Consider the following 17981-nt stretch of genomic DNA (forward strand, 5'->3'; position numbering starts at 1 on the left):
ATCAAGATATTCTTCAGTAGGTGAATGGATTTATAAAGTGTGGTACATCCAGACAATGGAATATTATTCAGTGCTAAAAAGAAATGAACTATCAAGCCATGAAAAGATACCGAGGAACCTTAGATGTACATTACTAAAGGAAAGAAACCAATCTGAAAAGGCTACATACTGTATGATTCCAATATGTAATATTTCCAGTGGTGGAAAAAGCAAAATTGCAGAGATAGTAAAATGATCAGTGGTTGCCAAGGGTTAAGGGAGAAATAAGTGAATCCTAATGTAAACTATGGACTTAACGTTATAACAATGTGTCAATGCAGGTTCACTGATTATAACAAACACACCATTCTAGTCTGGGATATTGATAATAGGGAAGGCTATGCATGTATTGGGACAGGGAGTATATGTAAACTTTCTGCTCAATTTTACTGTGAGCCTAAAACTCCTCTTTAAAAAAAGCATTTTAAAAATAAAAACTAAAAACAAGTAACTGAAAACTGGAGTGGTGAAGTGGTACTGGAACATGTCCCAATCTTGATACCCAAGGGGTTTAGATTTTAATGACCATGAAGGACAGAAAGACAACATGTGGAGATTGGAGTGAGATCTGTGCACACAGCTAGAAACCTTAAGGAATGATTCCTTTATTGAAAGGATGGACAAAAACAAACAAATATCTGCCTGCCTGCCTGCCTGCCAAAGTAACTATCTGATACGGAAACTTGTATATCTCATCTTGGGCTGTGAGCAGGGGAAAAAAAGTACTCCTTGAAAGTCATAACCAACATCATCAAAGGTTTTCCTTATGTGGGTTCATGATTCAAAAACTCACAACGTACATGACGCAGGTAACTCTATGCCAAGAAATGAGCACAAAGTGATTTTGAGATGTTAACAGTCCTAAGATGCCTGGAAAAGCCTATGCAGATAATCTCTTCTTGAAGATTGAGTGTCCTGGGTTGAAGAACAAGGTAAACAAGAGCTCACAATTCAAAATTACAAAATACACAAGGAAGCAAATATCATGCAAGAAAGTTAAAGAATAAAGCAAAATCAGGCCCCCAACAACTTCAGCTGGAAGGATTACTAGTGCAAATTGTCAAATAAGTACACTGAAGATGATTAAAGAAGTACCCATTTAGGACTCTAAAACTGGTAAAAAAATAAAATAAAATAAGATATTGTTGGCTGGGAGTGGTAGCTCACGCCTATAATCCCAGCACTTTGGAAGGCCAAGATAGGAGGATCACTTGAGCCCAGGAGTTGGAGGCCAGCATGGGCAACATGGCAAAAAGTCCCAGCTACTTGGGAGGCTAAGGTAGGGCGATTGCTTGAGCTCAGAGGCAGAGGTGGCAGTGAGCTGAGATCGCACCGCTATACTCTAGCCTGGGTAATAGAGACTGTGTCAAAAAAAAAAAAGATATTGTCAAATAAAACCAAATGGAGAGATTTTGTGGCATGGGAGTTAGAATTGTTAAAAAATTTGTTTATAATGTACCACAGAGATGACAAAAGGGAAAAAAAGAAGATGAGACATGGAAGATATTCACAATGTTCCATGATACTTCTAATTGGAATTTCAGAAGGGGAAAATACAGGCTGTGTGCAAAGGCTCATGCCTGTAATCCCAACACTTTGGAGGTCAAGATGAGAGAATCGCTTCAGGCCAGGAGTTCAAGATCAGCCTGAGCAATATAATCTCTACAAAAAGTAAAAAAGTATTAGCTGGGCATGGTGTTGTGCACCTGTGGTCCCAGGATCTCAAGAGGCTGAGGTGGTAGGATTTTCAGCCCAGGAGTTCAAGGCTGCAGTGGGCTATGGTTGTGCCACTGTACTCCAGCTTGGGTGACACAGCAAGACCTTGACTTAAAAAAAAAAAAAAAAAAAAAGAGAAAGAGGGAGAAAACACATAAAATGACACATGACACATGTTTGAAGGTAAAATAGGTGAGAATTTTACCAATAAAATACAGAAATCCATAGATTCAGGACAACCAAAAAGAAATCTACACACAACATAAAGAAACCAGAACACCAAATACTTTAAGAAGAAAAAAATCTTAGACACAACCAGAGGGAAAAGAGATTACCTTTAAAGACATGGTGACTTGAAAACAGCAGACTTTTCAAGGGTAACAGTAGAAGTAAGAAAACAAAATCTTCAATGTGCTAAGAAAAAATAACTGTGAACCAATGGCCTTGTTCACACATAAACCTCCTACAAATAATAGTAGAGGAAAAACTCACTCACTCAAAAATGAGTAAATAAAAAGCTCAAGATCTTTTGAAAGATACCACAACAAAGGTTATACCCCAGAAAATTGCCACAATGCAAATAAAAGTGTGACAAAACATTCAGCCATGAGTGAAAAAAAAAAATGCTGATATTAAATAAAAGCACAAAATAGACCAAGACGAGAGAATTAAAAGACGAAAGGCGAAAAGGGGAGAAGGGGAGGAAAGGAGGGGAAGAGGAGAAAGTGAGGAGGGGAAGAGGGAAGAAGAGAGTGGGGAATAGAAAGCAGGGGGACAGATGAAATATTATCTGGCAGGGCTTAGGAAAAAAACAGAAAAAAAATTAAAACATCAAGAAATTAGGGCAAAGACAGAAGCAGCAAAAGCAATCAGACGATGCTGTAAATAAATAAGCAACACGAATGGAAATACAGAATTGAAAAGGAGTCCACAGGAAATGATAGACAGGGAGAACAGGTGAACGAGATCCATCTATGCATAATTGGAAAATACATAAAAGAAAAAAAAAATGTGTGGTGGACACACCCTAAGGTGACTCCTTGTATAATCCTCTTTTCTTGAGTGCAGGTGGAAATTGTGCTCTGTTTCTAGCCAATAGAATTTGACAAAGGTGAAGGGCTTTCACACATGTAGTTAAAATCCCCAGCCAGTTAATCTAGTTAATCAAAAGAGATGATCCTGGTGGGTCTGACTTAATCAGGTCTTTAAAAAAAGAACTGGGGTGCTGCAAGATTTCAGACACACTCTCTCCCCTGCTGACCCTGAAGAGGCAAGCCACTACAACTGCAAGGAAATTCATTCTTTCAACAATCAGTTGAATTTGGAAGAAAACTCAGCCTCAGATGAGACCATGAGGCCAGCTGACAACTTCACTGCAGCCTTGTGAGATGCTGACCGGAGGATCCAGTAAAACTGAGCAGATTCCTGACACATAGAGACTTTGAGATAATAAATGGGTCTTGCTTTAAGCTGCTAAATAGGTCATAGGGTAAATTCTTATACAACAATAGACAAAACACAACAAAATGGAGCAAACAAAATATTTAAAGATGTAATTGAAGAAAACTCACCAGAAATAAAAGCATATTTCAATGTATAGACTGAAAAGAGAGAGCAAAACTCAAGAAAGAAAGGAACAGAATGTCAACATCACCAGATGGCCTAGTAAAATTCTTGATCTTCAAAGATAAAGTAAGAATCATTTGGGAAGCTAAATAAAAAGATCAAGGGCATTTATTAGGGGCAAAAAATCAGGCTGTCCTCAGACTTTACTACAATAACACCAATGCCAGTAAAAGCCTATAGAATCCTTCTGAAAAGTAAAATATCAGCTGGAAATTATATATTATGCCAACCTATGGTTGAAGTAAAGAAAAAAAGCCAGATAATAGGTATGAAAATGTAAGAACTCAGGGAATATTATTCTCATTGGCCTCATCAGCCTTCTTTGAAAAAATGCATAGAGAGTAATCTTCGGCTAACTAACTAAGAGGTGAATGGAAAAACTGGCAAGAGCCTTGAATATAAAATAAACATGAGGATTATGTTTATAGAACACAGTGCAAATGTTATTAACTCTGGCAGTGTAAAACTAACAAAAGGTGGTAAGAGTGAGGAAAAGAGTAATGGCATGCTCAAGAAAGCAAAAGGAAGGAAATAAAAATAAGAGTGGAAATTAAATTAGAAAACAGAAAATGAGAGAATGAATAAGTATGTCCAAGGAGTTGTTGTTTAGAGAAAAAAAAAAAGGTAAAGACAAATGATCAGCTAACTGAATTAAGAAAAAAAGAGAAACAAATATACAAAATAAATAATAATAAAGAGAAATCTATAAATGCAGAAGAAATTTTAAAAATAAAGAATAATCACCTCATTCAATCCTATATTGATAAGCTTGAAAATTTAGATGGGTAATTTCCTAGAAAAAATATATATATTTGTTTTTTCTTTTCTTTTTCTTTCTTTCTTTTTTTTTTCGGAGGCAGTCTCACTCCATCACCCCGGCTGGAGTACAGTGGTGCAACCTCAGCTCATTGCAACCTCTGCCTCCTGAGTTCAAGCAATTCTTGTGCCTCAGCCGCCAAAGTAGCTGGGATTGAAAAATATATTTTAATCAAAACTTCAGATAAAAGACAAAACGAAACCTTGCCAACAATCATAGAAGAAATAGTTATCAAACAATCATTCCCTCCCATTCTCCACCCTCAAAACAGGCCCAAATAGTTTTTAGAAGAATTCTTTCTAACCATAAAGGAAACAATAATCCTAATGCTACTCAATGTGTGTGAGAATATAGTAAAAGAAGGCATTTTTTCTTATGAAGTGATAGAAATCCGATAATAAAACTGACAAAGGCAAGAGTCATGTAGGACCCAGGATCCCTCTCTTTCTGGGCCTAATTTCTTGGCATGTGGCTTTCATCTTCAAAGTCATCTTGTGGTTCTAAAATGACTTCTGCACCTCCAGTTACCATGTTGTACAGGGGAAGAGTACAGAGGGTACATGCCAGTTTCATCAGCTTTCCTAAAAGCCCTGCCCAGTGACTCCTATTTAAATTGCTTTGGCCCAAGTGTGGACACGTGACCACTCCTAGCCACAAGGAAGGCTGGGCAATGTAAACCACATTATCACCCTGAATAAAATCAGGATTTTTCCAGGTAAAATACAGGTGGCCCAGTTAAATTTAATTTTCAGATAAATAAGTATGTTGGAACATCCTTACACTACAAAAAATTATGCACTGTTCATCTAAAGTTCAAATTCACCTGAGAGTCTTGGTGTCCTGTTTTGTTTTTTCTTTTTCTAAATCTGACAACATTACCCATGAGGCATCAAGCAACCATAACGCTGACTTTTATAGTCATCACTTCTTTGTCTTTTAAAATAGCTTTATCACCCAGTGTGCATCCCTAGACACGGTAGTTTCGTCTTGCCCATTAAAAAATACTATATCTTTTAAATCCCTTTTAATCTAAAGTTTCCTCTTCCACCCCTTCTAGTTCCTTAAAACTACTATAATAAACTAGATGGCTTCAAAAGAATGAAGTCCAGGGACTACTTGTCCTACCAACATCGAGACTTATTTTAAAAATAGAGAAATTAAGATAGTGTGGGATTGGTGTTAGGATAGGAAAAGAACAGAGTACAGAAATACATCATAAATGTGTGAGCATGACATTCCACAGAGGGCAAATTATGTATCACTGGGATGAGAATGAACTATACTGTGAATGGTGCTTGGACAACTGGATGTTATGGTAAGTTGACTATAAAAAAGGCCAGCAACTGCTCCCCTCTTTGTATCCATGTTCTATTATCATGTAACTTTAATGCCTTTAACTCAGAGTCTGAGCCCAGTCACATAACTTGCTTTGGCTAATGAGATGTTAGCAAACACTGCACATAGAGGCTTGCACAATGAGGCTTATTCCCTTTTGCAACCTGCTGCCCTCAAATGAAGAAGTCCAGCTGGTCTCCTGAGTGGTGAGAGCTTTGCGGCTCACTGCCAATACGCCTGCTACCCCAGTGGACAACCAGCTAACCTCCAGGGGCTGAGTGACTCAGCTCACTGGCAACTGACCACCAGACACACAAGTGAGCCCAGTAGAGCCCAGTCTCATAGGAATATATGTTAAATAAATGGTGGTTCTTTTAACCCACTAAGTTTTGGGGTGGTTAATTACACAGCAAATCTAATTGACATATATTATATGGATTCCTACTTCTCAACATACAAAAATCAATTCCAGGTAGAGACTTAAATATAAAAGATAAAACTTTTACACTTTTTGATATCCAAAAAAATCCTCATAACCTCAGGTTAGAAAAGTTTTCTTTAGCAAGTTACAAAAAATAAATAAATAAATAAGGAAAAAGAATTGTCAAATGTGACTACAAAAAAACCCTTTATACCTCTACAATCACTATTAACAAAGTTAAAAGACAAATAATTAGCATTCAGAATACATAAAGGGCATCTACAAATCAAAAAGCAAAAAATAATCAAATAAGGAAATGGGCAACAGATGTAAACAGGTAATTCACAGAAAAAGAAACACGCATGGCCAATATATATATACAAATATAACTTAACCTTATTAGTAGTCAGCGAAATGGAACTGAGAAGCCATTTCACATCTAAAAATGTTTAAAGCTCCACAATTGAGACTACGGAGAAAGGGTAGCTCTCATACACAGATCTTGGGAGTATAAATTGGTACAATACTTTGGAGATCAAATGATAATGACCTCCACCTTGATATATATGTAAAACTCTCACACATGTGCACAAGAAGGAAACATGCAAGAATTTCAGAGCACACTGTTTTTACACCAAAAAAACTAAAAATGACCCAAATATCCATCATCTAAAGAATGGATAATGTGGGAATTATAAACACCAAATTCAAGATAATGGTTACCTCTGCAGGACAGGAAAGGAGGTGTAATGGGGAAAGGACACCCAGGGGCTTCATTATATTTGTGATGTATTTCTTAAGCCAGGGGCTGGGTACATGGGTGTATATTAATCTCTGATCCTATTCATGTGTCTGAAAGATGTCATACATGTTAAATGTATTTTTTTAATGTGAAAACAATAAATCACAGCTAAGCTCCAAAGAAGAACTCAAGGTTATGATGCAAAAAGAAGTTTAAGGGCTTAAGTTCATCATGAAGATGTCCCCATTTCAACCCCCAAACCCTGGGAATCACTCAGAGATTCTTCCCTAGAGATAAGTCTTTGTTTTGCTGACGTGGAGAATAGATTAAACTCAAAACAAAGCAATAAAGTACAAATTAAAAAGCTAAAGGAAAGGGCTGTAATGAATGCTAATGGCAGAGGAAGCAAGTGAAAACAGAAAATATTTCAACACTAGTACCATATTTCATGGGTGATAGCTGCCCCCCTACCCTGTGGGACACTCCCCCGAGTGTGGAGTTTCATCATATGGAGAAATACTATGATTTCTTTTCTTTTCTTTCTTTCTTTTTTTTTTTTTTTTTGAGACGGAGTCTCGCTGTGTCACCAGGCTGGAGTGCAGAAGCACAATCTCGGCTCACTGCAACCTCCAACTCCTGGGTTCAAGCGATTCTCCTGCCTCAGCCTCCCCAGTAGCTAGGATTACAGGCGCGCATCACCATACCAAGCTAATCTTTGTATTTTTAATAGAAACAGGGTTTCACCATGTTGGCCAGGATGGTGTCAATCTCCTGACCTCATGATCCGCCCACCTCGGCCTCCCAAAGTGTTGAGATTATAGGCGTGAGCCATCACACCGGCCTATATTATGATTTCTAAGCCATTTGAGATAAATCTCTTACACCCTCATAGCACAACATACAGTTGTCACTATTTTCTGGTGCATTTTACACAAGTAAACGTCCTCGTCAGTGATGTAATGACTGCTGCTGTCAAACTATCTCAAATGCTCTTAAAAAACAACAACAACAACAACAAAAATCCATAATGGATGAACACAAAGCTAAAACAAGGGAACAACATTCCTTCTGTTTTCTTCCCACGGCACTCCCTGCTCCAGTCCCGGGTCTCCCTGGCATCAAAATGTAGAGTAAAGACACAGGGCTTGCCAGCCCAAGCCAAAGGCAGGAATCCAAGCTTTCTCTAGGTCACAGGGTACCTGGGGAAAACTCTCAGTGTCTGTCAACTGACATCAGGCACTGGGAGTTTCATTACCAAGCTTTTTTATTTTTTATTTATTTTTATTTTTTTTTGAGACGGAGTCTCGCTCTGTCGCCCAGGCTGGAGTGCAGTGGCCGGATCTCAGCTCACTGCAAGCTCCGCCTCACGGGTTTACGCCATTCTCCTGCCTCAGCCTCCCGAGTAGCTGGGACTACAGGCGCCCGCCACCTCGCCCAGCTAGTTTTTTGTATTTTTTTTAGTAGAGACGGGGTTTCACCGTGTTAGCCAGGATAGTCTCGATCTCCTGACCTCGTGATCCGCCCGTCTCGGCCTCCCAAAGTGCTGGGATTACAGGCTTGAGCCACCGCGCCCGGCCACCAAGCTTTTTTATTAGTGATTATTGATATCAATCCTCAGCTCAATAATAAAGTTGCTTTTCACTGGGTTTGTTTCAAGCCTATTGCTGAGCTTGGGTACTTTGAAGTCCACAAATTTAATAAGCAGCAAAGAAAATCAATTTAACCCACTTTATTCAAAGAACCTTTTCATTACATTATTTTACTTCCTATGGTGACATATTTCCTACAGCACATTTCCTGCTGTACAGTTTTCACATTGCTATAAAAAATAGTGTTCTATATAGATTCCTTTTTTTGTTGTTTCTGCCTTTTTTGTTTTTCAGATATTCAGTTTCAGTTTCATCATCTTTATGTCAGGCAATTTCATTTTTAGCTTCTATAATGTATCACAAACGACCTTGATTAATTTCCTCATTTGATAAGTAAACATTTCACATTTTGATAACACATTTGTGAGAATATTTAATCACAAGTTCAGCTAGTGTTATGCCTTAAAATAATCACAAGGATTTTTAGTGTCCTTGTTAGTGTATTGAAATTAAAATGCACTATCCCAGTTTGGGGGCTTTAAGAGTTACTGCCTGTAGAAGCTGCAGTCTTTAGAGAATTAATTTTCTCCAGGCACTATATTTGCAACTCTTACTAAATTACCTGGTTGCCTGGATATCTCCTTGGCCCAGATAGAAGAAAACCAACAATTTGCTCTTTTTCATAATCTTAAATCTAGAACCTACAAATAGAGTAATTGGTATGCAGCTTCTTTGATGACTAGCTCTGCTCTTTGGAGAGCATGTTATGAGTATTTTAGCCTTTTCTTTTAAACAGGTTAGATTTATTCCTCCTTTGACTTCCTCCCACCAATCAGTAAATAAGCAAAAGCAAATAAAATTTCAGTAAAATATCCAACAAATAAAATGTTACACCTATTGCCAATAAAAAAGTAATAAAGAAAGTGGATAGTGTTTACAGAGTATGCACAGAGAGCCTCTGAGAAATTACAGAAGAATCCTGGGATTCTGTCAGGGGTATCCAATCTTTTGGATTCCCTGGGCCACACTGGAAGAAGAATAATTGTCTTGGGCCACACATAAAATACACTAACACGAGTGACAGCTGATGAGCTAAAAAAAAAAAAAGGGTCGTTGCATACATCTCATAATGTTTTAAGACAGTTTATGAATTTGTGTTGGGCCGCATTCAAAGCTGTCCTGGGCCAAGGGTTGGACAAGCTGGCTGTAATTACAACTGGATTGCAAAGGAGTTGCTCCTTGGTCCGGTTAATCCAAGGAGCCAGAACTCAAATCACTTCCTTCTGCTGAATCATCAAGTCCAAGTTAACAATTGAACACTGCATCCTGAACTGAAAGGTGTAAAGGTGAAAGCAAGTTTAAACAATCCCAATGATTTTTCTCTTTGTTAAATGGCAGAATCCAGCCAGTTGAGTATTTATCCTTTTGCAAAACCAGTTAACTGGATTCCAGGTATTTGTTCCAATTTAGAGTTGTTTTCATTGCACTTCATACTGAGTGGTTCTGTCAGTGCTTCTTTTGACACAGAAGTAGGGCCAGTGAACTGACTATCTGCCATTGATACAGCTTGTTCTGCTAATGTCAAATCAGCCTTGAATCTGTCAATCCAAATTAATCAACAGTATTACTTTGGTGACAGGCAATTATATGTTTAATTAGTAAGTCATGCTTCTGGCACAAATACAGAGCTAGGGTTCTCAACTCTGGGCTGCAAAGCAAAATCAGGTAGCAGCTTTTAAAAAATACAGGTGCCTAACTTGTCCTAAGATGCTGATTCAGGAGATCTGGGGTAGGGCCCAAGTAACTATTTGGAAAAAGCTTTCCAAGTGACTCTGATGCAACAGGGGCAGAGACTGTCACAGAAGGTACTGATATAAATAATACATGATGTAAGGGGGTGGGGTCTGTACTTCTCCAACAAGGACATTGTGTCAAGGACTATGCAAAGTGCAAAGATGATTTCACATCTTTCTTTTTTTTTCTTTTTGAGACAGGATCTTGCTCTGTCACTCAGGCTGGAGTGCAGTGGTGCAATCTTGGTTTACTGCAACCTCTACCTCCCTGGCTCACGTGATCCTCCCACTTCAGCCTCCCAAATAGCTGGGATTACAGGCATGTGCCACCACACTCGGATAATTTTTGTATTTTAGTAAAGATGGGGTTTCACCATGTTGGCCAGGCTGGCCTCAAACTCCTGATCTCAAATGATCTGCCCATGTTGGCCTCCCAAAGTGCTGGGATTACAGGCATGAGCTATTGTGCCCAGCCCATTTCACATCTTTCTGGAATGTCAATTTTACTTGACAGGTAAGCAGTTTAAAATGTCATTTTTATTTTGGGTAGTGATTTCATAGGTATATATAGATATATATATATACCTGTCAAAACTCATCTGACTAACATTTAAGATCTGGGCATTGGGCTGGGCGCGGTGGCTCACGCCTGTAATCCCAGCACTTTGGGAGGCCAAGACGGGCGGATCACGAGGTCAGGAGATCGAGACCATCCTGGCTAATACGGTGAAATCCCGTCTCTACTAAAAAATACAAAAAACTAGCCAGGCAAGGTGGCGGGCGCCTGTAGTCCCAGCTACTCAGGAGGCTGAGGCAGGAGAATGGCGTGAACCCAGGAGGCGGAGCTTGCAGTGAGCTGAGATCTGGCCACTGCACTCCAGCCTGGGCGACAGAGCGAGACTCCGTCTCCAAAAAAAAAAAAAAAAAAAAAGATCTGGGCATTGGATTTTATCCTTATTATAACTTAATACATGTCATTTTAAAGTTAAAATATGGATACATTCTAGAGTAGAATGAAAAATCTGCATTTTCTTTTTAGATATACTCTGAGACTTGAAAGAAGTCACCCTCTTAGATGGGTCCCTGATATAGTTTGGTTGTGTCCCCACTCAAATCTCATCTTGAATTATAGCTCCCATAATTCCCACATATCATGAGTGGTACCTGGTGGGAGGTAACTGAATCACGGGGGACGGTTTTTCCCATGCTGTTCTTGTGATAGCAAGTAAGTCTCAAGCTGTGATGGCTTTATAAATGGGAGTTTCCCTGCACACACTCTTGCCTATTGCCACGTAAGACGTGCCTTTGCTCCTCCTTCATCTTCCACCATGATTGTGACGTCTCTCCAGCCATGTGGAACTGTGAATCTATTAAACCTCTTTTTCTTTATAAATTACCCAGTTTTGGGTATTTCTTCATAGCAGTATGAAAATGGACTAACACAGAAAATTGGTAATGCAGAGAGTGGGGCACTGCTGTAAAGACAGCCGAAACCATGGAAACAACTTTGGAACTGGATAACTGACAGAGGTTGGAACAGTTTGGAGGGCTCAGAAGACAGGAAAATGTAGGAAAGTCTGGAACCTCCTAGAGACTTATTGAATGGCTTTGACCAAAATGCTGATAGTGATATGGACAATAAAATTCAGGCTGAGGTGGTTTCTGATGGAGATGAGGAACTTATTCAGAATTGGAGTAAAGGTTACTCTTGCTATGCAAAGAGACTAGTGGCATTTTGCCCCTGCCCTAGAGATCTGTGGAACTTTGAACTTGAGAGAGATGATTTAGGGTGTCTGGCAGAAGAAATTTCTAAATGGCAAAATGTTCCAGAGGAAGCAGAGCATACAAATTTGAAAAATTTGCAGACTAATGATGCAGTAGAAAATAAAAATCCAGGCCGGGCGCGGTGGCTCAAGCCTGTAATCCCAGCACTTTGGGAGGCCGAGACGGGCGGATCACGAGGTCAGGAGATCGAGACCATCCTGGCTAATACGGTGAAACCCCGTCTCTACTAAAAAATACAAAAAAAACTAGCCGGGCGACAAGGCAGGTGCCTGTAGTCCCAGCTACTCGGGAGGCTGAGGCAGGAGAATGGCGTGAACCCGGGAGGCGGAGCTTGCAGTGAGCTGAGATCCGGCCACTGCACTCCAGCCTGGGCAGCAGAGCAAGACTCCGTCTAAAAAAAAAAAAAGAAAATAAAAATCCATTTTCTAGGGAGAAATTCAAGCTGGCAGCAGAAATTTGCATAAGTAATAAGGAGCCAACTATTAATCACCAAGACAATGGGGAAAATGTCTCCAAGGCATGTCAGAGACCTTCACAGCAGGCCCTCCCATCACAGGCCCAGAAGCCTAGGAGGAAAAATGGTTTCATGGGTCAGGTCCAGGGTCCCCCTGCTGTGTGTAGCCTAGGAACTTGGTGTCCTGCATCCCAGCCATGCCAGCCATGGCTAAAAGGGGTCAATGTACAGCTCAGGCCTGGCTTCAGAGGGTGCAAACCTGAAGCCTTGGCAGCTTCCACATGGTGTTGAGCCTGCAGGTGCACAGAAGTCAAAAATTGAGGTTTGGGAACCTCTGCCTAGATTTCAGAGGATGTATGGAAATGCCTGGATGTCCAGGTAGATGCTGCAGGGGTAGAGCCCTCATACAGAATCTCTGCTAGGGCAGTGTGGGAGAGAAATGTGGGGTGGGAGCCCCCATACAGAGTCCCTACTGCTGCACTGCCTAGTGAGAAGAGGGCCACCATCCTCCAGACACCAGAATGGTAGATCCACTGACTGCTTGCATCATGTGCCTAGAGCTGCAGGCACTCAATATCAGCCTGTGAAAGCAGCTGCGTGCGGGGGTTGTAGCCTGTAAAGCCACAGGGGCAGAGCTGCCCAAGGCTGTGGGAGCCCAGCTCTTGCATCAGCATGCTCTGGATGTGAGACACGAGGTCAAAGGAGATCATTATAGAGCTTTAATATTTGACTGCCCTAGATTTTGGACTTGCATGAGGCCTTTAGCCCCTTTGTTTTGGCCAATTTCTCCCATTTGGAACAGGTATATTTACCTCACACCTGTACCCCATTGTATCTAGGAAGTAACTAGCTTGCTTTTGATTTTATATGATTTTATAGGCTCATAGACAGAAGGGACTTGCCTTGTCTCAGATGAGACTCTGGACTGTGGACTTTTGAGTTAATGCTGAAATGAGTTAAGACTTTGGGGGACTGTTGGGAAGGCATGATTCGTTTTGAAATGTGAGGATATGGTATTTGGGAGGGACCAGGGGCAGAATGGTTTGGCTGTGTCCACACCCAAAACTCATCTTGAATTATAGCTCCCATAATCCCCACATGTGGTGAGAGGGACCCAGTGGGAAGTAACTGAATCATAGGGAGGGGGTTTTTCCCATGCTGTTCTTAGGATAGTAAGTCTCATGAGATCTGATGGTTTTATAAAGGGCAGTTCCCCTGTACACACTCTCTTACCTGCCACCATGTAAGACATGCCTTTGCTCCTCCTTCACCTTCTGCCATGATTTTGAGGCCTCCGCAGCCATTTGGAACTGTGAGACCATTAAATCTCTTTTTCTTTATAAATTACCCAGTTTGGGGTATTTCTTTATAGCAGTATGAAAATGAACTAACACAGTCCCCATATGCAGGGAGGCAACCACTTCACTCTCCTCTGCTTGGGGTGGGGTTGAGGGGTTGAGAAAAAGAGGGGAAGAGCTTTTGAAAATACCCAGGACTAGAGTTTGAAAATGTCCGGGTTTAGAAATCCTTTCACTTCCAGTGCTTCTCATTCATTTCACTACCCATGACCCACTCCCCTCTCATCTCTTTACTGTCCACTTATCACTGGTCTTTTTGCTTAAAATGACTCCAAATCCTCAAAAAATTAAAGTTCCACTGTTTATTATAATTGGAAATTTTACGTTTATTGTCATTGAGCAGAGGGTCTAATGACACCAAGGCAATAGTTTCAGATATTGCACACTGCAAACGATTTTCACACAAAAATGTTTTAAAAGGCTATCGGGTGCAGGGCTGGTTGTAGGTAGGGACCCAACCTGGAATTATGAAACGCCATAGTTCCTAACTTTGGAAAGAGAAGAGCGGAGAGTAATATGGATTAGTAGCAACGGCTGGAGAAAACAGTGCTCTATGCTACCTTCAAGGTACTCTACTTCATCGCTTGGGACCCAATGGCTGAATAGTGGGTAGGAAACAGGATTCAGGGTCTCAAGCACGGTCTGGATCTACTGACTCTCACCGTCATTTTAACTTTTGCTGGGGTACACATCTGCTTCTGGATTTTAGTAACGTGTGTTACAATCATTTAAGGACTATAAAACTACAAGATTATGAGAGCGTAAACCACAAAGCGTGTAAGTAAACGCGTAGAAAACGCAATGCGGTAGCACAGCAAGGAACAAAGCCAAGAACCCCAACCAGAGAGGCGCGCCGCGCTTCCCGGCTCCCGGCAGCCTTTGCGCAGCCCTCCCACAGCCCCCTGGTCGGCCAGGGGCGGGGTCTAAGCCGCACGCCGGCACCACGCCCCCTCCACTCCGCGCCGCTCGGCGCCCCCTCCGCACCTGCTCTTAGCGCGCCTTCCGCCCCGAATACGCGCATGCGCTACTCTCCCTTTACAGCCCGGAAAACGCTCCGGCTGGCCGACTCCAAGACAATGGCGAGAGGCTTCACAGTTCGGCTTCTTACCTGCTTTGCCGAGGCAGCAGTCTCCTGCTAGTCCCGCCTCCCTCTGGCACTCTGGCGCGCAAATGCAGGAGCCGGGAAGAGAGCGCAGTTCTGATTGGAGAACGCGCGTGTTTACATTCTGACCTCTCCCGGGGAGTGGACGAATTTAGACCGCCTCTTCCTTCTGGTTGTTTAAGAGAGTTGGTTGCCCTCCTGTCCGTCAGAGGTGCAGTACCACAGGGGGCGTGCCGCCGTTTTCGCGTTTGCCTTGCTGGGTGACTCCGCTTGTTTGTCGGCTGCATGAGTACCTAGAGCTTTTCGGTGGAAGATGCCGGACAGTAACTTCGCAGAGCGCAGCGAGGAGCAGGTGTCTGGTGCTAAAGTCATCGCCCAGGCCCTGAAAACGCAAGTACGACGGACCTTCCTGGAATGAAAGGCTCCTACGGAAGCTGGCGGAGACCGCAATATTGTCTCGGAGACGAGTAGAAATGGGCGATGGGAGTCGGGGGTTTTCCTTTTAGCGTCCGGGAGGGAGGGAAGGATGTGGCGATGTGGTGGGGCCACGGGAGATTACTCTCCTGTTCTTCGTCCCTCAGGATGTGGAGTACATATTTGGAATCGTAGGCATCCCAGTGACCGAAATCGCCATTGCTGCCCAGCAGCTAGGCATCAAGTACATCGGGATGAGGAATGAGCAAGCGGTGAGTATGGACGCAGGTGTCTGAATCCGTTGCTGGAAATGATTAATAATAGCGGTAGGTATGCATTGCAAACACTCAAATAGCGATTACCACTCCTCTGCTGCTTTGCACATATATCAGTCACTGTTGAATATTAACTGTTGTTATACCTAGTTGACAGTTGAGAAAAGACACAGGTTAAGTAAAACTTGCCTTTGGTGACACAGCTGGTAATAGCAGAGCCAGGATTTGAACTACGTATTCTGGGTCTGAGTCCATGCTGTTACTACTATACTGTATGTCATGATTGGAAGGGACAGTTTATGAGTAAAGTCTGATTTTCTTATTAGGCTACAAGCTCCATTAGAGCGGGGATATTATTTCTTCACGACACATCTGTACCCCCAGTGCTTAGTGTGATGCCTACATAAGCAAGTTGTTCAGGGGTTACCTGTGGGATAAATGAGTGAAGGCCAAGTCTTTGTTGTATGATCGGTTCGGTGCAGGGTGGAGGATATCACAAGTGGTAAAGCCTTAATAGAAACTCATATGTCTCAGATCCTAGCCTGACTCTCTTTCCACCACATCATGCTGCCACCTTTCTTAGAGTCTTATTTGGAAGCAGGATAAGGAAGATACGACATTTTGTCAATCCACTTTAAGTGCATCAATCCAGCCTTGCCCTTCTCTCAGTAGTGCTGGCTTAAAAGATCGAGAATCCACTTCTGTGATATCACATACTGTCAGTCCAGTTGAGGCTAAGTATTCCTGCTCTACACTCCCACTGTTGCTTTCTAATTTAGATTCTTGCCTCCTCTTGCCCAAACAACTGCCTGGCCGCCCTAAATGGTGCCTTTTGCCATCATACGTGAGTGCATGGAGGGCAGAAGTTGTGGTTCATTTGTTATATCACTACAGTGCCTGGCATGGTTGGTGCTTTCACAGGGTGTGGATGCTTAATATTATGTATTATTTATTAATTGAATGACATTCTTTATCTACAAAGTTTGAGATTTGTATTTTTTATCTTAAAACTAGCAAGTCTTGAGTTTCTGTTGCTTCTACATTTTATTTGTCTTTGTTAGAACAACATTCTGTTCTTTCATCTGTGTGAAAAAATGAAGCTATTGACCTATGAATGGAACCTATATTTAACTCTTTTTGTAGAGATGACATATCTGCTACTGATTTCTTTACACAGCAAACATTTATTGACTAAGTATTGTATACGAAGGATTGTGCTACATAACCTGCAGGGGAGAGGGATGTAAAGGAGGAGTGAGGTTTAGTCTTGATCCTCAAGTTGATCAGTCTTGGAAGGTGAGGGTAAGACTTATAGAAAAAAACTCATCTATTATAACTCTCACAATAGATGTAGTAGCGCAGAAGGGATGACTGGTTCTCTTTGAGGACAGAGAAGATTGCCTGTAGAGGTAATGTTAGTTCATGTGGTTCCATCGAGGTAGGTAAAGGCATGGTGAGCTGTGAGACGGGTAGGTAGGTTGAGGTTAGGTTGTGGAGAATCTAAAAATAATTTGAACTTTTTTTTTTTTTTTTTTAACAATAGGCAATGGGGGAGACTAAAGGTTTTTCTAAACAGGTGGGAGATGTAATTAGGCTTGTATTTCAGAAAGATGATGCCAGGCATGGTTGTACATGCCAGTAATCCTAGCTACTTAGGAGGCTGAGGCAGGAGGATTACTCAAGTCCAGGAATTAGAGGCTGCCTGGGCAACATAGCATGACCTCTGTCTCTAAGTTTTATTTCAGCCCCTATAAGCTTAATTGAGGGTTCTTTAGGTCCCATGTGCTGTGTTGGGTGCTGGATACAGAGATGAATGATAGTTCCTGGCTTTAAGGGGCTTACAGCCAAGCTGTGGAGACAGACACAAACAATTGTGTTATAAGGTGGTAAGTGCTCTGATAGAGAGATACCCAGGTTGCTATAAAACCCAGAGAAGGAGTACCCAGGCTCAGCTTCCCACAGGAGATGATGTCTGAGCTGTCCAGAAGGATAAGTAGTCATTAACCAGTTAGGAAGGAGGAGGCAGGCTCCTCTGGACATGATTCCTAGATTTTGGGCTTGCTTGATTGTGTGGATCTTACTGTCTGTGACTGAGACTGGGAATATAGAGGGAAGAGCCAGTTTGAAGGAGAAAGGTGATGTTCAGTTTTGAACACATGCATTTGGGATGTTGGTGGAACATCCCAGTGGATATGTCCCTCAAGCAGCCTGACTCTGTGGTAGTCAGAGGAAAACTTAAATGGTGCCTGAACTAAGGGTAGTGACAGAATGATTCAGAGGGAACATGAAAACAGGCAAAGGCATTCAGGCGCATGTTTGTGCTAAAGAGAAACATGTAGTTGGGGGTGACTTGATTGTCTTTGATTAGATCCATAGAGTAATAAAGACATACTGACCAATTGGTCAGCAAGTAGGCAGATTGTCAGCAAGTTCATTGTTCTTGAGAGCTTACTGTATGTGGGCACTATTCTGAGTGTTTTACACATATGAACTGATTTCATCCTCACAGCAGTGC

At 41.7% G+C, this 17981-nt stretch overlaps 2 protein-coding genes across 9 annotated transcripts in view; one reads left to right on the plus strand and one right to left on the minus strand.

Moving 5' to 3' along the window:
* BTD (biotinidase) overlaps positions 1 to 15197 on the minus strand; it is a 102358-nt gene extending 87161 nt beyond the window's left edge. For 2 of the 5 annotated variants that reach the window (XM_031935267.1, XM_023207377.2), the window contains exon 1: positions 14660 to 15167. Coding sequence is in view for 1 of the 5 variants with exons in the window: in XM_023207376.2 (XP_023063144.1) it covers positions 14784 to 15064 (281 nt within the window). In the remaining 4 variants the exon portion in view is untranslated. Of the gene's footprint in view, positions 1 to 14235; positions 14577 to 14659 lie in introns of those variants that run through there. The other 3 variants (XM_023207376.2, XM_023207379.1, XM_023207380.1) reach the window with 3 other exon arrangements.
* HACL1 (2-hydroxyacyl-CoA lyase 1) overlaps positions 14696 to 17981 on the plus strand; it is a 39501-nt gene continuing 36215 nt past the window's right edge. For 2 of the 4 annotated variants that reach the window (XM_023207381.2, XM_023207382.2), the window contains exons 1-2: positions 14696 to 15171; positions 15359 to 15463. In XM_023207381.2, coding sequence (XP_023063149.1) covers positions 15091 to 15171; positions 15359 to 15463 — 186 coding nt within the window. In that variant the 5' untranslated portion in view covers positions 14696 to 15090. Of the gene's footprint in view, positions 15245 to 15358; positions 15464 to 17981 lie in introns of those variants that run through there. The other 2 variants (XM_023207383.1, XM_023207384.1) reach the window with 2 other exon arrangements.

This window comes from Piliocolobus tephrosceles, chromosome 2, assembly GCF_002776525.5.
Source record: "Piliocolobus tephrosceles isolate RC106 chromosome 2, ASM277652v3, whole genome shotgun sequence".
Taxonomy (NCBI): Eukaryota; Metazoa; Chordata; class Mammalia; order Primates; family Cercopithecidae; genus Piliocolobus; species Piliocolobus tephrosceles.